The 17,984-nt window shown below is 32.8% G+C and overlaps 3 protein-coding genes and 1 long non-coding RNA gene across 5 annotated transcripts in view; 2 read left to right on the forward strand and 2 right to left on the reverse strand.

Annotated features, from left to right (window-relative positions):
- Positions 1 to 6: 6 nt before the first annotated feature.
- On the forward strand, positions 7 to 2,411 carry LOC106102007 (probable protein S-acyltransferase 23). The gene is made up of 4 exons (XM_013281401.1): positions 7 to 151; positions 566 to 801; positions 1,108 to 1,363; positions 1,592 to 2,411. Exons 1-4 carry the CDS (start codon positions 11 to 13, stop codon positions 1,781 to 1,783), a joined length of 825 nt encoding a protein of 274 aa, XP_013136855.1. The 5' UTR covers positions 7 to 10; the 3' UTR covers positions 1,784 to 2,411.
- Positions 2,412 to 3,228: 817 nt separating this feature from the next.
- LOC106102006 (acyl-CoA Delta(11) desaturase-like) lies at positions 3,229 to 10,837 on the reverse strand. 2 transcript variants are annotated; one of them, XM_013281399.1, is made up of 5 exons: positions 10,605 to 10,837; positions 8,580 to 8,802; positions 7,748 to 7,878; positions 4,556 to 4,761; positions 3,229 to 4,181 (listed from the first exon to the last, which is right to left on the reverse strand). In XM_013281399.1, the coding sequence occupies exons 2-5, from the start codon at positions 8,794 to 8,796 to the stop codon at positions 3,677 to 3,679; spliced, it is 1,059 nt and encodes a 352-aa protein (XP_013136853.1). In that variant the 5' UTR covers positions 8,797 to 8,802; positions 10,605 to 10,837; the 3' UTR covers positions 3,229 to 3,676. The 2 variants fall into 2 exon arrangements, with proteins under 2 accessions (XP_013136853.1, XP_013136854.1); XM_013281400.1 differs by lacking the exon at positions 10,605 to 10,837 and adding an exon at positions 9,387 to 9,491.
- Positions 9,745 to 17,984, forward strand: part of LOC106102011 — an 8,436-nt gene continuing 196 nt past the window's right edge. The window contains exons 1-2 of the long non-coding RNA XR_001225548.1: positions 9,745 to 10,019; positions 11,263 to 11,605. This is a non-coding gene — a long non-coding RNA (uncharacterized LOC106102011). The remainder of the gene's footprint in view (positions 10,020 to 11,262; positions 11,606 to 17,984) is intronic.
- LOC106102005 (SUN domain-containing protein 2-like) overlaps positions 17,011 to 17,984 on the reverse strand; it is a 5,979-nt gene continuing 5,005 nt past the window's right edge. Inside the window, exon 9 of the mRNA XM_013281398.1 lies at positions 17,011 to 17,711. Coding sequence (XP_013136852.1) covers positions 17,551 to 17,711 — 161 coding nt within the window. The 3' untranslated portion in view covers positions 17,011 to 17,550. The remainder of the gene's footprint in view (positions 17,712 to 17,984) is intronic.

Below are 17,984 nucleotides of genomic sequence, written 5' to 3' on the forward strand. Positions count from 1 at the left end.
GCAGAAGGAGATGAAGAGGAAGTCCCACTGGATGCCGCCGCTCTCGGAACTGTGGGCGTTGCTGTTTGGAGGAGCAGGAGACTCCAAAGGACCGTTATTATTCTTCTTGGTTTCCGTACTGCTGTGGGGATATCCTATGTACATAATACGGGTAATAACGAAGTCTTTTAATCACATAACGTATTGTATCTTGTTTGAAAATTCGACAGTAATTTTTGTGTTGTTTATATCATACTTCAAAAATAGCAAACGGACTCTTTTGTCAATTATTATGTTGTATGTAGAAAAAAAGGTAATCTGCATTCCACAAGAATCATGTAAGAAAAAGTATGTACCCTATTGGATTTTATGTTTACACCAGCTTTCATCCACTTTTTTGTCCGCGTGGAATTAAAAAAACAATAGTGACTATGTGTTCTTCCAGACTATCCTCTATATCTATACCGAATTTCATCAAAATCCGTTAAGCCAATTAGTCTGCAAACTCTAACAGACATATATCTAAACTTTCGCATTTATAATATTAGTATTATTATTATGTACTCGTAATCCTTAACAATTTCAGTGCATTCCTCTTACATGGAACACGTTACGTCTGTCCCATTACTTCTTTCTATACTGGAACGTGATAATGTGGCTGAGCTGGGTGGTGGCCAACCGACGCGACCCGGGCTACATCCCGCAGAACTCGGAGACTTACTACCGCGCCATACGACAGATACCTTACTACGATAAGTGGAAGAAACGGAACGTTATCCTGTCACGTTTGTGCCACACTTGCCGTTGCTTAAGACCTTTAAGGTATAGTACTACAAAATATTATTTTACATACTTAACCTATATTGTCTATACCAACATAAAGAGGAAATATTTATATTTTTGTATGTATTGGAGTAACTGGAAAACTCCAGAGACGATTTCAATTTTTTTTTCGCATATAATTTGTGTTAAAAGATGAATTTCGCATTATGGTTATCTTTTAACTCTTGCTATTAAAACAATACACTATTTATGTTATAACCCCTTCCCTTCTTCACTTCTCGAGCCTTATATATCTTTTAGAAATTCGATCTATGTCTTGTCTATTTAGTTTTTCTTGTGTTCCAGAGCTAAGCATTGTCGGATTTGCAAACGTTGCGTGGCGTACTTCGACCACCATTGCCCTTTCATCTACAACTGCATCGGTGTTCGAAACCGAATGTGGTTTTTCTTATTCGTCATGAGCGTTGCAATCAACTGCACGCTATCCATATACTTCGCTTGTTACTGTCTGTTCTTGGAAGGTTTCGGTTTACTCTACATGCTTGGACTTCTAGAAGCTATTACGTTTTGCGCGCTCGGCTGGATTCTCACATGTACTTCTGTAAGTATTGTTTTTAACTATAATCGAAGTAACTACTGTTAAGAAGAAAATTAGTACCGCGCTATAGAATTGGCGCAACACTAGATTATTGGCATAAACGTCACATCTCAACTGACAGCTGTCAATGTCATGGGAAGGATGGAAATTCGCGCGCCTTCCTGGCGAGTTGTCTAGTGGAGTGGTTAAATTCATATTGCAGAGTACAATTATATTAATTTGTATTTGTAGATACTCCACGCATGCATGAACCTGACTACAAACGAAATGTTTAATTACAAACGATACCCTTATTTGAGGGACAAGAGAGGACGCTACCAGAATCCATTCTCTCGGGGACCTATCATGAACTTTATCGAATTCTTCGTCTGCCTCCCGGATAAATACGATGAGCAGGATTTCTTCTATGAGGAGAGCATTTGATACGAAGTACGCTGACAAAGCGATTGCAGCCTGCCACGGAAGAAGGCAAAGGAAGCTATCTTGTCGCGACAAGCTCAAAACTGCAAGAATGCTAAGACTAAGTTTGCAGTCTAATGCAGGTTTACGCTTTAAAGACTTTCACTTATTGCTGAAATGCTTGTTAGCTAAAGTGGTCGAGCAGAATATTATGTAAGGATTTACTGTAATTTCGTGACTATAAAATGAATTGTCTGCTGTTTTGTTTTAAGGATTTACTACTCTAAAGCACCGTATCCAATATCCTTGCACTTAAAATGGAATTGTAAAAGAAAACTTTGTCAACAAAATGGCGGATGATTAAAAAAATATTAGGCTTAAGTGGATTTTGCTTTATTAAAAGAACTTTGTAATGTATTAATTTAACACATATAGGTGTATAATTATACGGTATTCGCCTTATATATAGATTTTATGTAAAGGTGAAATAAAACACAAATATTTCATCAGTCTCAGTATAATGTGAATTTATAGCTGACACAAGCAAAGTACGTCTACAAATTGTTAAGCACATCGACATTACGCTGGCAATTAATAAAAAATTTGAAAAAAAATAAAACTTAAAAAAACGAACAAAAAGCGTCTCTACTTTCTAAATACCCTCTTAAATATATCACAATGTTTCATAAATGATACTAAATGTAACTCGCTACACAAACTATTCATATGTAAATGAGTTTATCTAATTTTACCAAGCATTTAAATACATGTGTATTTTTAATGAAGAGTGCAAAAAATCTTACGTCCTGAAAGTTATTATACATATTTAAAAGTAAATAATTATATATAGCTTTTTCTAGTACATAAATGTGAGACTACTTGTTATGAACATTAAAATTTTAATGCAACAATGTTTTTTATCTTCTCTTCCGTGATATACTTTTAATTTTTATCTATAATTATAGACAAATAAATAGAATTATCAGTAGATAATACTGGCTTGTGAATGCTAATATGCAGAAAAAGCGACGAAAAAAAGTATTTAGACATTTCCAGGAGATATTAAGAATTAGTAAAAAAATAGATTTTATGAAAGAAAGATGAATCGAAATTACGTTACATGAAATACGAAAAGAGAAGCTACAATTGTAGTAGAAACGAAACCATTTTTTACTAAATATTATTTTAAAAATGTCTTCTGAGAATTTTATGGAAACTTTTCTTCTAAGGTTTCTTCTAAACAGTAATCTTGTGCTAAAAAGACTAACACTTAACTTGAAAACTTTAAATTAATATATTTGAAGTTACCAAAAATATATGAAATTGTTAATTGTTTTTATTAAATAAACTAATACTGTCTTCATGCACATAATAAAACATGTAAATTACGACTGAAACATTTTTTATAATGCAATTTCTAATTTAAATTCTAATAAATTAAAGGTCTGTTTTTATTAGCATTTATTCTTATAGAAACATTTAGAACTATGTATAGAACATTTAAAATATCTAACTGTTAGAGTAAATTAGAAAAAAAAATGTCTTTGTGTGAGTCAAACAGCATGTGCCTTTGCAGTGCTTAAAAATTACATATGACAAAGATTTAAATACAAATTGTACTAAAACATTGATTTTTGATATATGTTGTATTAACATATTAAAAAAAATTGCAATACTACAAATATTTTTCAAATCCAAATTGATTTCAAGTAAATCTACAGTAAATTTATTTCTTATCTGTGTAATTCATCGAACATTTCAATGGTATTTAAATCTTTGCTTGTGTAGAACATTAAAAATTATTTTGCTTTTCAATAATTCCAAAGTTAACTTTACGACATCAAATGTCCAGATCCTTAGAACAAAAAAATTTCCAACACTCTACATAACAATATAAAGCGAGTTTAAAATTAAAATCTAATCATCTTTAGGATTAATTCTGATGGCTGCGTCGATCTCTTCCTTCGCGTGATCTTTATCACCCCAGCCCCAGAGGTGATGAGATCCATCACCGGTTCTGTTCACTCGGCTGCGTATGATCTCATCGGAGACGGTCTTGAGATCGTAAGCCCATCCGATTTTAGCGAAGAAGTTGATGAAGTTAGTGGTGAAGTTGAGTCTATTGTTGCCGAGTTCCGCGGTCTTGTAGTCCCAGGGGAAGGTATGGTGGTAATTATGGAAGCCTTCACCAAGAGCGAACAATGCGACTGAGATATTTTCCGCGGGCTGAATATGTCTGTCGTATGGTTTGTCGCCCCATTTATGTGCGGCGGAGTTGACCAGCCAAGTAACGTTTAATATGAAAGCGTAGCGGAACATGGCCGCTACAAAGAAGGAAGTGATCCAACTCTCCCCCCAGTAGTACACGGGGATGACAGTCGGCAACACGAAGCACGCTAAGGGCATCAGGAGTAGGTAATATCTGAAAAAAAAAATTAATTAAACATTGCATATGTCAAAATTCAAATGCTCATAAGGCAAAATAGTCTTTTGTATTGCTTAAGAATTTAAGTACGCATGACAACATGAATTCTTTGTTCGCATTAGCTTGTATGTTTTGTCACTTTACTGACCCCCTAAGATTTACAGTTTGAAAATATATAGCCGAAAAGACGTAAGTGTATGGTTATATATTAAAAAAGGATTATTCTAAAATATAGTGTGACTACTGACATTCTACATAACAAGTATAAATCAGCTATTACATAAATTGCTACACAAGCTCATTTTCTACTCAATTGTCTCTTTAAGATAATTCTACAGTACAGAAATAAAATATTAATGAAAGATACTAACTTCTTCTGGAACCTGAGTATGGGGTCGGCATAGAGGTCACTGAGGTCAAGTCCCTGTCCCTTGCGCTTCAGCTCCGGATGCTTGCGCACAAGCAACCAGCCAATATGCGAGAAGAAGAAACCGCGTGTCGCGTTATGCGGGTCCGCGTCCGTCTCCGAATACTTATGGTGCATACGATGGTCTCGTGCCCAGTCTATTGCTGAATCCTGCAACGATGGAAAATGAACTTTAACATTATTTCTATTAGGGTGATTTTCTAAAAACATCATCGTTAACGTTAACCAAAGTAATCTGATCTTACTTCCATTATAAGAGTGCACCTTTGACTAAACTATAGCACAACTAATGTGCGATTGTCGATTGTCTCGCAGCCCATTTGATTGTTTAGTTGCCCAACTAAAAATCGAGTAATGTGCGCACCTCCATATAAGTTCATAGGAGTCTAAATGAGATTAACATTTATGCGATAGTTTAAGTCAAAAGTGTGATTTAATTCAGACAATAATAAAATATCAGGTGACATTATGCACTTGATGAACAAGGGTTATTGTCGGATGTCAATCAAACGAGTAAAGTCCACGTAAGTGTGAGTCAATTGTTTTTATTGCATCATTTCAGACCCTGTACCTAACACGTCGCATATAAATGTACTCAGGCATGTTTTATCAGAAATCCGATTAAATTCTAGCTGAACTTTAAACAGGTCAGACTGTAGGTTACTGCAATACTGTTTTATTTACTGAAACACGTTAACCTCAATGAAGCCAGGTTAATGAAAGGATAAACAAATTACAAAATTTGTCCGCGATAATTTGTATATCGTGTATGCAATAATAATTATTTTATAATATTAAAGAAAACCAAGGACGTGTATTGAGTAGGTTCGACTTCTGTCGTATCAATTAAATAAATACATTTTAAAGTTACTCTAACTGATATAAAATATTTTAATTAAGTTAATATTGCTTTATAAATCACGTAATTAAATATCGAAGCGTGTTTAAAAAAATATAAGTAGCCTATCTGTTTTTCTAGACTATATTTTTCATCTATGACACATTTCATCGAGATAGTTAAGCTATTCCGGAGATACCTCCTAACAAACAGCTATGCATCAATCCACCCATGCAAACATTAATAATAGTAATAACTCATTGTTACCCGTCTCAACAAAATTCACGAGTCAAGGTTAAAATAAGCGGGAAAATTGCTTAAAGAGGAGTAATTTAATAGCAATTTACTGAAAGCAAAAACGATTGTCAAACTGACGGAATAATATGCGGTTGATTACGTGTTCAACTTTATTTACCTTCTACAAGTCACGTAAGCCAGTGGAGCATATACTGTATGTAGGTATTTTCCCTTCATTGTGAATGTTTGAAACGCCTGATAGATACTGATATGTGAAGTGTTATTCTAAAATTATTACCTTCCACAAAGTATAGGGTAAAGTAGGTAGCATTTCTTGTTTCTTTTTAAAATAGACTGCTAATTAAAACTAGTATTTTCAAGGCCTAAAATATGCCCAAAAATTTGATTCTAATACGTCATTTGTCTCCTCTAACACGAAAATTTTCTTATTGGATTTGGATGGCATTTGTTTTTTTTTAACAATTCACGATAAGGATCTTATTGTATTTGTAATTGACTGGTCTATATTTTTATTGGCAAATATTTGTAAGTCAATGAAAACGCGGTTAGACGATAAGCTGTCGATGAACTTGTAATATTTTATCTGTACATTGACAGATAATAAAATATTTTCCTCACGTTCCTATAAAAAACCATAACAATAAACACCGTAACAAAATGCTTATTGCTCTCATTAACACGTTCAGTGCAACGATTTTAATTAAATAATCAAGAGGAATCGGAGATAGTTAATGTGTTGATAATACGAAACACGAGTGAGAACTGAACTTTGATAAAGTAATTAAATACCAAGTAATACAATAATCGTCAGACCTAACATTGCGTGTGCTTCACGTGACAGTGCGTCTCGATAGACTTGGTATATGTAGACTTTAAAACGTATAATAGATCAATTAAATATGTCCCCTCTATCAAACGTAGAGGCATCTGTAACTTTTTAACTTTTGCAATAGTCTATGGGCAGTAATTTGGCTTTACTGATCTTAAGTGACCGTTAGCTTGTTGGCCACATCTATTATAAAAAAACAATGCAATTTCAATAATAACATAAAACGCAGGTAATTCCTGTACGTTCTCTCCGTCCTCTGCCGTGTCGTTATCTTGATAAACGATGAGTGCAATTTATCTACCGTCAACAAAGCGTCGCCCACACCGCGTTTACCTGCTGCCTATCTCAACTTCTACTGTTTAATAATTTTATATTAAACTGAAATTATACAAACAAAAGTAAGTAGCCTATGTATTCTTCCAGACTATGCTCTACGCCTATGTCAAATTTCATCGAGATCCGTTCAGCAGTTTAGGCTACATTGTTCCATCCATGTAAAGTTTCGCATTTATAATAATTATTAGTGTAATTTTAAAACAAGATTTTATTTTTGAGATTCAGAAGGTATCAAACCACGAGTTGAAAGACAATTCGCTTTATTTAAATCGAACAGTTCCATTCACAAAGGGTCTATTACGAATATTTGCGTCACAGTTTCGAGAAGCTATTCGAAACTTATCGATAAGGCTTTTATGTAGTTCAAGCGTTATTCAAGTAAAATGCTTGAGATATTGTAAGCATATCCATACGCTATAGGGAGGTAAAAAATAAACGCAGATTATGTTGGCTAACATCCAAGAGCAAGACACTCGTTGCAAAACTACATGTATTCAAGGTGAATGTTATGAAAACCATACAGCACTAACATAAAATAGTTTTTTGTAAACAACATTTCAAATAAATCAAATCTTTAAATTTTCTTCACACGTATTTTATATCTTACGCGGTGTGTTTGATCTATTTGTGTCGAACTTTCTATTCATTGATGGAAATTTTGGAAAATTGTATTTTAACATTGAGAAGAATTGTTTTAAATCTAGTAACATTGCAATATAAACAATAAAAATCACTAGAAAATTTTACAATGAAAAGTTTTTGCGCATTTTTTTAAACCTAATACGTCACAAGTTGACGCACATTCATCATATTCTTATTAGAAAAATATAAAACTTAAAAAATTAAATATATTTACAATATAAATATTATCTTACCTGGAATGCTAGCGTGTTGAAGATGACTAGGATGAGTCTGAGCGGCCACTTGGCTTTGTAAGACTTGTGTGCCCAAAGACGATGCGCCCCCGCTGTGATTCCCAAACCTGACATTACGTACAGTATGTACGCTGTGGACAACATTTTACAAAATTAATTACACACTAGATAGCCTTCAATACAGGTCAAGGAAATACAGTCGCTCTCTACCCAGATCATATAGTACAGAAAACCATCAAAGCTATTCATTACTTATTGGGTAGCTGAAGCGACATCGTGTGAAAGAATCTCCTCATTATCCTAGATTTAAAGAGTTACATGGTCAACATAGTGTATTGACAACTTTAAAATTCTTGGGTAATAATAGGGATTTTCACGTTTCAAGCATGAGTATCTAAAAACGATTGTATAAATATGACTAAACAAGGAAGAATATTACAGGAATTGGACTGAAATTACGATGGTATTAAAAGCGCGGAAGAGATTGCAAAGTATTAAAAGCCGCTTAGAAATGTAACATACTAATTGGTTTTGTATTAAAATAAAAAGATAATGTAATCTCGGTAATCGATACAGTTATGAAACATATTACACAAAGTGACAGACAAGTTCCTTACGAATTAATATTATTTAATAACTTGATAAAAATGTACAATAACAACGCATACTCTCTTTTTTTTAATGTTCCTATATGTTAGAGAAACCTCTATTAATGTTTCTTTTAGTGGGACAGTTAGTATTCATCGATAATCAGCCAGTAAAATTAAATCTGCTTAGCAATTTTGAAGATCAACAAATCAATAGAAGTGGTGAAGGGTTTCAAAACACTTACCAAATATATCTGTCTGCCATTTAGCGTGGAAAAGAAAGAGATAGCCTCCGTATACAGCTGCAAGATGAAGGTAGGCAAAAGCGATGATGTTCCTCCAGACCAGCTTCCTCGGTTGTTTGTCAGCTTGCATGATGGGAGCGCTGCCTAGCGCCAGATCTGGTGTTGCTGCGTCAGACTCGAACAGCACCCCGTTAGCATCCGCCGATTTTGGCGCCATTTTGAACTGCAAATATAGAAGAAGGTGACCATTTTGATAAAATGACTAATTGTTATTGGACTTAACGGTAGTTGATTATTGCGTAGAAGTTTATTTAAAAAAAATTAAAAAAAACAGCCGGTTCCGTATGTTTATTTGATTTCGAGGGTGCTTTTATAGCTTTTGAAATTTCAACGAAGAAAAGACTAACTTAAAAAAATTATAATAACTTTTTTATGCAACCGCTAGCTAAAATTAAATGAGGTATATTTATATTCTTGCCAAGTTTAAAACAGCGTATCCTTATAGAAATTTATGTAAATTTATAGTTTATAAATAAATCGTATTGTATTTAAAGTGTGATACACACGTGACATATACCCGTTTTAAATGAATTTGTAAAATTATTCAGATATCTACTGTATATTTTAGAACATTATAAGAACAAATCAACTTCAAAGTGAGAGCCTATTTTTCACAACTAGTGATTACAATTAACGTCGTTTATCATATTAGTGCTTATTAAAAAACTGTCGCACAACGTACTGTTAACCGTTACCGGTTATTTTCCTGAACGCGATAAAGAACACGTAGAAATTAATTGAACTTACATGATTGATAAAATTAACAGAAACACTGATCAGTTTAAACGTAATAAAACACAGAACTATAGAAACTGTTTAGTAGACTTTGCACTATTGAAGATGATTATTGAATGAACATAAAAGCCAACTGTACCACATATATATGTTTACAGACTAAGTATCGGTTTGCATGAAAAGATAAACATATTATCTATGCGATGGATAAAGCAAATCCGAGACATCACCCTTTTACAATATCCTGGTGCAAAGAATGGAAGTCCGCATTATTCTACGACAGAATTTTTGGAGCGCAAAACAATTTACTTGTAGCAAGTTAAAAATATTTGGGGTTAAAATTGTATTTTAACGTAAAAATTATTTCTATTAGACGTTTTTATTTCGCATTTTGATTTATTGTCGTGAATTATAATTGTTTAAACAATGACGACGGTGAAAATGTTGACATAAAGATATTATCTTTATGTTACGATCGACAGTGGATTTCCACGGTTAGGATTTTCAACGGTTACTTTTAGTGACAATTTTTTGCACAAAACATTGTCGTAATTGCTACTTTGCATGTTTTAATTTTGAGGTCTTTTGAATATAGATCGAAGGTTTCTAATTTTGCTTACACAACGTGCAGTTGCCGAAAAAAAGGTACCTATTGTGCTTTATCTTTTTTGAGACCAGTCATTTTTACAAATATTTTGGATTTTATGCTTTAACACGCTTTGCCTTTTATTTGGTACAAGGGATTTGCGAATTATTTAAAAAAAAATCCTCCCTAATTTACATATATTTAGTAAAGAGAATTGATGTTTCATGACCACATGGTTTTTATTGTTTTCCAGTAACGTACCATTATTCACGTATACAAAATTAACCTAAATAAATTTTAATGCAGTTACAGTTAACTGAAACTTGATAAAGCGATTTTTGCATTGCATATTATGCAATCCAAGTGGCAACAAAATATGGTCGCCAAATTGCTTTTGTTTTGTTTCTAGTATAATTCGATGTTATGTTGATCATCTAATTTTTTACAAGCTTTTTAAGATATTCGAATAAAGTTTTATAATAATAACAATCAAAATGTGTAATTGGACCATTTTCCAATAAGCAATTAATATCAGTACCTTTCTCTAAATTGCTTATTCTAATTAGATCTGCGTCATGTTTAGTTTCGTAGTATCACATGCATTTTAAAATAATTGTATTTTAACACCATTGTTAAAGGCTTACCTTCTTGATAATCCAAAATTTAATGCACCGATTACACTCGCAGATTCGATTTTACGTTCACTTCCGAATATTTTCGAGATTCAATTTTTTTGCACTTGATGCATAAGCATTGATAAATAACACTAATAAACCTTTATCACGAACGATATTATAATCGCAGACCCGGCATCACCATTTTTCACGTGCTCACGTCACAATTCATCTGGTATAGCAGTATCGCAATGACGACGTAGGTTCGTGTTGCCAGAAAATGACTACTAAACTCCCTATATGCAATGAAAGTTTTGTGAACAATTCAAATGAGATGAAACTCAAAACCTGGAGAAACTTGTTGTTGATGTATTTACATATTAACGTAATAATAGAAAGTATACAGTTAAAACTAATTAATGTTATTTTAAATAACCAATCATAATAAGATCTTATCCCAAAACGTAAAAAACTGAAATTTTACACCTAAATAGAACAATCGTACGATTTATTCAAAGGAAAAACGTGTTATAAGTTAATTTGTATCTTATTCTTTTTTATTTTACTAGTCAATTCAAAGGTAGTGTACTAAATGAAGACATATGCCTGTTAATAAATAGTTGAAAAAGTTTTACTTTGTATTATCGTTCCACAAAAAAACTACCTAATAAATTGTGAATTTTTACAGGATAGCAACTTTGTCTCTGTGATGGTGTGAGTCAACGCGACGCGGCATGCGCGACCGCGCACGGAACCCAAGGATTGGACAACACGGTGGCGCGATGCAACACGCCACGCCGCGCTCGCTCCCAGCTATAGAACTACACGTCCAAATACACGACCCAATGTAGTGATCCGGTCATTTTGCTCTCGACGAAAACAAAATATAAATACGTTGTCACAGAATTTTAAATCAGACTATATCATGAGAAATCCTTTATATTATTACGAAACATGTATGATGAAATAAAGAAAAAACTTCACGTTGAAAGCGCAGTTACATTATCACATGTTTTCGCATAAATTATAATGTAAGCATATTTCTATTTTCTTAAAAATAAGATTTCTTAATATTAAGAATAGTTAATAAAGTACGATTTATAAACGTATTGTGAACATTCATGTATTCTCTTTGTATTAAAGAAAAAAATTTTTACTTATGGTAATTAAAATAATTCGGAAAAATAGTGAAAAATAAAATTTTCCAATAAAAAATGATGCAATAGGTTACAATATTTTGTAGCAATTGATAAAGTGATTTGTCAGACCGCAGTTTGAATAATTAAAATATTTATTATAAAAACACTACAAAAAAGTTATTATTGTATTTAAATTAACACGTTCGTGGTCATTGGCCTTACAACACACGTGACTGATTCGAGTAACTGCATAATAAAAAGTTATCGTTACTTAATTGTCTTTGGGTAGGTCATTAATTATATGTTTTTTTTATTATTTATTATTAAATACTTAAATACAGGTATACAATTTTATTCTTATTATAACCTCTCCACATAGCCTCTGTATTAAATTCTGGTTGCTTGTGAAATATTCCGGGAGCAGCAATCATTAAGTGGTGTAGGTGAGTATTATAAACTTCTATTTAAACTCTTGTGTTATATTTTAAGGAAAATTTAAGTTCAAATGATTATACATACGTGATAGTATTATAAAGTGTATTTCAATGCAACGACATTGAGTTGTCCTTGTGAAGGCTCCAGTCATATTAAAGTATGTTTGTGCAACTACAATTTTGTATTGACGATTGGATTATTTTTTCTTTAATTTAACAAACAAAGGAATATGTTGAAATCACATTAATTAAACCAAGACTTTTATGATCTGTCGTTATTTTTTATATGTATGCGTGTGTGGATATTGTATGTAAAATTATTTTTGTACCAACCACACTACAATGTAAAAATACATAAAGATTTGTGCATTTTTATCTTGCTAACAAAGTAACACTCACTATAGTTTTTTCGTTTCTTAACGTTGAGGAAAATTATATTATGACATATTTTATCATCAAATCGTCGAGATAAGATTAAAAATGTGTTTACATTAAAAAGTGACTAATATAAATAATTTATCTACAAATTTGGACATTGATCCTTCGGCTTAGAAGACGTGCTAATAATTAAATATAGTCTTTCTACGTATAGGAGATAAGATCCTTACCGGTTACTACAAAAATACAATGTATGTCGTAGTTATGAGCTCTCACCCACAAAAGTATAAACACGTGTTTTAACTCTGACTGCTGCTATTTATTACGGATGTCAACGTGGTTATATTTTTTACCATAAATATGAATCACCACACTGCTCTCGGTATAAGTACATACTCTAATATTTATTGGTTAGGATCGCATTTTGCAAGTCTACGCATAATTTTTCAGTAACTATGATTTGTGTAAAATTCGCGCCGGTCTGTAGTCATGGTAAGGCGTATTAAATAAATAACATAACAATGTAAGGTATGAAAGGGTTGACCATAGACGTACGTTAACCTAAGTTTTTTTTTTGTATAGCATAATTCGGGTGCCTGATAGTATGTTTCGGCAATGTAGTTACGGTTAACAGCCAAAATTCAATTGACTTTTGACAAAGTACAGGTACAAACTAGACGTTGCGCTTGTCCCGTTCGATTCTAACGGTACTATTTCGACCTAGTATTTGACTTGAAAAGCCAAATGAAATAAACTTTGGTTACAGTCTAAAGAATTTTACAAGCCTCGCTTCGAAATAATAACCGACCATTTAATTAATAGAAAATATTTAAAAATGATTGTAAAACATACCAATTATTAGCTTTTATGGAGAAAGTACCTAATCTACCTTTCTAAGCGCCAATAATCTGGTGGTTTGGGGTACGGACTTCCGATCTTGTGGTCGAAGGTTCGATCCCCGCTATTCAACTATTGACGTGAACCAAATACTATTAATATTCTTTTAACAAAAAAGCTCTGTCACAATATAATCGATACGAACCATTAGCGCCAGTACAATAAAATCGGTCTGAGGGCGCGACCTTTTCGGTGAAAGGTAATAGGGTTAATCGTTTAGTTCACTATATTTACATATATTTAATGCTTACTTTTGTAACGATACCGTTTACATGTTGCTAGTCCAGAATAAGATGTCGAATCGTCTAGACTACTGACATTGAGTTCTAGAAAGTGGTAATTTTTTTTAATGTACACTAATTATAATCTCAAAACTACTTTTTTTAGTTACTATACTACTAATTTACCTTTTTTATTGTGACTCCGGGGTTGTGTATCTAGTGCGTCCAATTTTTTGAACCTCTTCTTTGAACTTTTTCTTGTTCTTATGACTTTCTTATAAAAAATACATTTTACAAAATATTATTTACTCAGTTCAGAGTTTGTCAGTTTCTTTGCATTCAATATGTATTATAGGTTCGGAGTTATATTGTGTATGTATGTAATGGCGAATATAATATCGCAAGCATCATGTTTCAGGCATGTTTTCAAATCATTTACAACATCTAATAATGTTTTCTGGCTCCGCTCCAAGAGTTTATTATTGACCTTGCAATGCCAGCTTGCCTTTCTTTTCAACAACGATTAAAAACGTTGTTAAAGAAAATCTAGTAAGTTCTTACTTGAAAAGTGAAAACTTTATTTTCACTGGAAAGTATGTAAAGAAATGTATTTTATTCAATGGTCAATCTCGTTAAGTAGGTGTAATAAAATGTCGATCTCTTCGATAAATATATATCACCAAATCTAGCAGAAGATAAATTATTTTGACTACTCAATAATATGACAAATTCATTATCTCCCTACCTTATCCTACTCCCGTAGGTTCGGCGCACCGGCTTTTCGTCCTCCAAATAATTCTATCATCCGGCATCTCAGTCATCACTCCCTTCGTGATCATGTCTCCTTTCACGCAATCCATTCATCTCTTTCTAGGTCTAACTCTACCAGTGTACCTCCACATTCGTAACTAACGTTACATGCGATTCTTCCTTCGTCCATCGTCAACATCAACTTGGTTTTATCCCTTACAGTACGTACTGCTCTTCCATACATTACTATCAGCCTTCATATCTAAATCCTCTCCCTTCTTAAGCATATCCTCTTTCATACAATCCATCCATACTTTCTTCGGTCTTTCTCTTCCTTTGTATCCACATGCAATCTTAGCACTATCTGGTTTATGTACCCATCGTCTCGCCGAATTTATGTCTCCTATGACAAATTGTTTTCATTTAATTTATCAATATTATGCAAATCCTTATTAAGTATTTAATGATTACGGCAAATAAACTAAATCGTAAAGATTATAATTATCATTAATGTATTACGATTACTGGTAATACGTATGTACGTACATACAATTTATTTATATCACGACGAGCGACAAGTCACGTGTACAAATGCCTTATCTCTTGATGATAGTCGATTATATTTTGGTCAAGTGTATTATCATTGATTTATCAATGCTTTGTTATAACCACTTCAGTTCCGGTTAGATATTCTTGTAGTAATTGCCATGTATCATGTAACGTTTAGTCTAATTCCCGTACCAAAAACTTTGTGCTTTGTAAACAGATTTTGTGCTTTTTACAAAAGCAAACGATTGCTTGTTGGAGGAGAGTTAAAAATTAATAAATGGACTTGAATACTATCACCATTAATAATGAAGAGATATAACGCAGTCTTTTTGTGCTTTGCCTATGCTAGGCAATTTGTATATTCCCGGCGACATGCGGTCGACATTCAGAAGCTCAGTCAAAATAGTATTCATGCCATGTAATTATGTAATTTAAGTCAAAAATAACACGATATCTTACATAGTAAACAAATACTTGGCTTTCGTATGAAGGTCGAAGTAACATTATGCTACAAATTAGTTACAATGAAACACAATTTAAAATGTATCCTACGGTGATTTAGATCATAGCAACATTCATTAACTAAGAAGTTGGTTAATGTTTTTTTAAACGCAACTCGATGACTTTGAGTAAATTAATAGGCCAGAAAGAACACTATAAAGCGTTGAAACAAAAAAAAACTATTGTATTAAAACCTTGTCCTACAACTATGGTTAATACATGAAAACAAATGAATGTCTGAGGTTAACAGGACTGAAAATGTCACTACATTTAGGTGTTAATTACGTGGGATTTTTTTACATATAACCTATACGTGTCTTATCGTTTGCTAATAAGTTTCGGATAAAGTCAAGGCAATAATTAATAAAAGGCAGGTTCTTGGGGTCAAATATCCTAAAAGCGCCACAAGTCACGGCCGTAATCCTTAAAACGCTGAACTTTAGGCATTTTTAGGCAATACTTTTAATGGCCGCCAAATAATTTCAAATCTGCATTTAAATTACAAGTTTTGGCAATTTAAATTATCGCTTTCGATAATATTGTCAAGTTTAGAACATTAGTGCCTAATTTTAAAACCTGTTACCTAATTATATGGCATTATAAATACCAAATAAGCAAAGCCCACTTTAATAACATTATTACAAGTGGAGTGATCCTAGTTAAAGTTAGTTCTTTTTTGTGCAATGATACGAACATCTAAGTCACTCTTCCTAACGCCGACAGCATCTCGTGCTGTTTAGTTCAATACCGTCAGTTTCCATCTGATATAAAGGCAATACTAAGCAAGGATTGTTGTAATTGTCAAAACTTCTTATAACTTTGAGTTTTATTATCCAAAGCCCTACAAAAATTTGAAAGAAGGCAATGCATCTGCAGTTCTGGTATAGTCTATGTCGATGACCATTTCGGTGTTTGTCACTTTTCTTAAAAAAAATGTTTCTGTCCCTCTTATTCCCGTTAGAAATACGATATGTAAAAGATTTTAGACTATTTAGGAAAATAGTGTAGGTTTTTTCGACATGTTAAGGAAGTGTTTTATAGAAATGCAATAGTAATACGGTAGTAGTACTAATCATTTTTGGTTAATCTAATTACGTCATGGAAGAATACACGAAAAATTCTAGCAAAAAGATATCAGAATAGGAAGCAGGAATTTAAAATAACACGTATATTCGCTTTATCAGTTATTTATAGGATTAGTTTATCCTTATTTGGTCATGAGGAAAATTAAAAAAAACGGTAATTATGATGAAAGAATAGGAATATTTAAAACATTTATTAAAAATACAAACTCATTACTCTCAGTTTTTTCTTGTAATTCAATCACCATCATCATCACCCTCCTTATCCTACTCCCGTAGGTTCGGTACGACGGGTTTTTGTCCTCAAAATAACTCTATCATACGTCATCTCAGACATCACTCCCTTTTTAATCATTTCACCTTTCACTCAATCCATCCATCTCTTTCTACATCTATTTTTTCTTTAATTTCATCTGCATTGGATATGTTTATTTTAATTCTACATGATTCTATAACATAATTAAAACAACATTTTCTTATTTTATATGTCAATATATTTAAATATAATTAGTACAAATTAACAAATAATTATTACATTTTACATTAACAATGTTGATTATCAATGGTATTTCTGTTTTTGAGTCCCTAAATAAGACTTATGCAAGTGTACTTATGCCACTGTCGGTCCTTCAATGAGAAAACAATTAATGAAAATTAAGCAAGAGTAACTTACACTTAGTAACGTTTTACGTAACCATTACAGTGTTGCTTTACACAAAATTTGTACATTTTAACTAAAATGATTTGAATCATTATTGTAATTTGTGTGGTGTAAAAAACAATATTTGTTTAAAACTGAATTAAAAAACAAAACATTTCACAATATAATAAAAACATAAACAATGATTCATTGAACAATGATACTATCAAATGTTTTTTTAACTTTTACGATTAATTAAAATAACAAGTGACAAATGACGTAATGTGATCTTAAAAGTGTATAAGTCTTTTCAAATATTTTGTCGGCTCAAGGTGAACAGCGTACTGCGTTTTCGGGGCAAGTGAGATGTTTGAAGATGTGTATACTATTGTATGAGTGCTGTGAGTCGTTGAGGCCAGTGTTCCAGTGTGTGGGTCAGCAGCGCGGGCGAGCACAGTAGCTCGAGCGGCGCCAGTGCATACTGTCCGAGGCAGTTTAACGCCCATTCGCAGTGCACCGGCACTATGCCCATGTCCATCGCCAAGTCTATTCAAAAGCAATCTTATCTTACTAATATTATATCTGCGAAAGTTTAGATGGATGGATGGAAGTTTGTTAGAGACATCTTAAGCTGCTGAACGGATCTCGATAATAGGCATAAATGTAGAGCATGGTTTGGAAGAACACATCTACTTGTGTTTTTAATGCTACACGGACGGAGTCGCGGGCGACAGCTATTATTATTGTAATTCTCTGTCATTCCCAGACAATGTATTTTTTTATATTCGGTGTAACTGTAAATCCCAGATGGCCGCCGCC

The sequence above is a fragment of the Papilio polytes genome, unplaced genomic scaffold (assembly GCF_000836215.1).
Source record: "Papilio polytes unplaced genomic scaffold, Ppol_1.0 DF823934.1, whole genome shotgun sequence".
NCBI lineage: Eukaryota > Metazoa > Arthropoda > Insecta > Lepidoptera > Papilionidae > Papilio > Papilio polytes.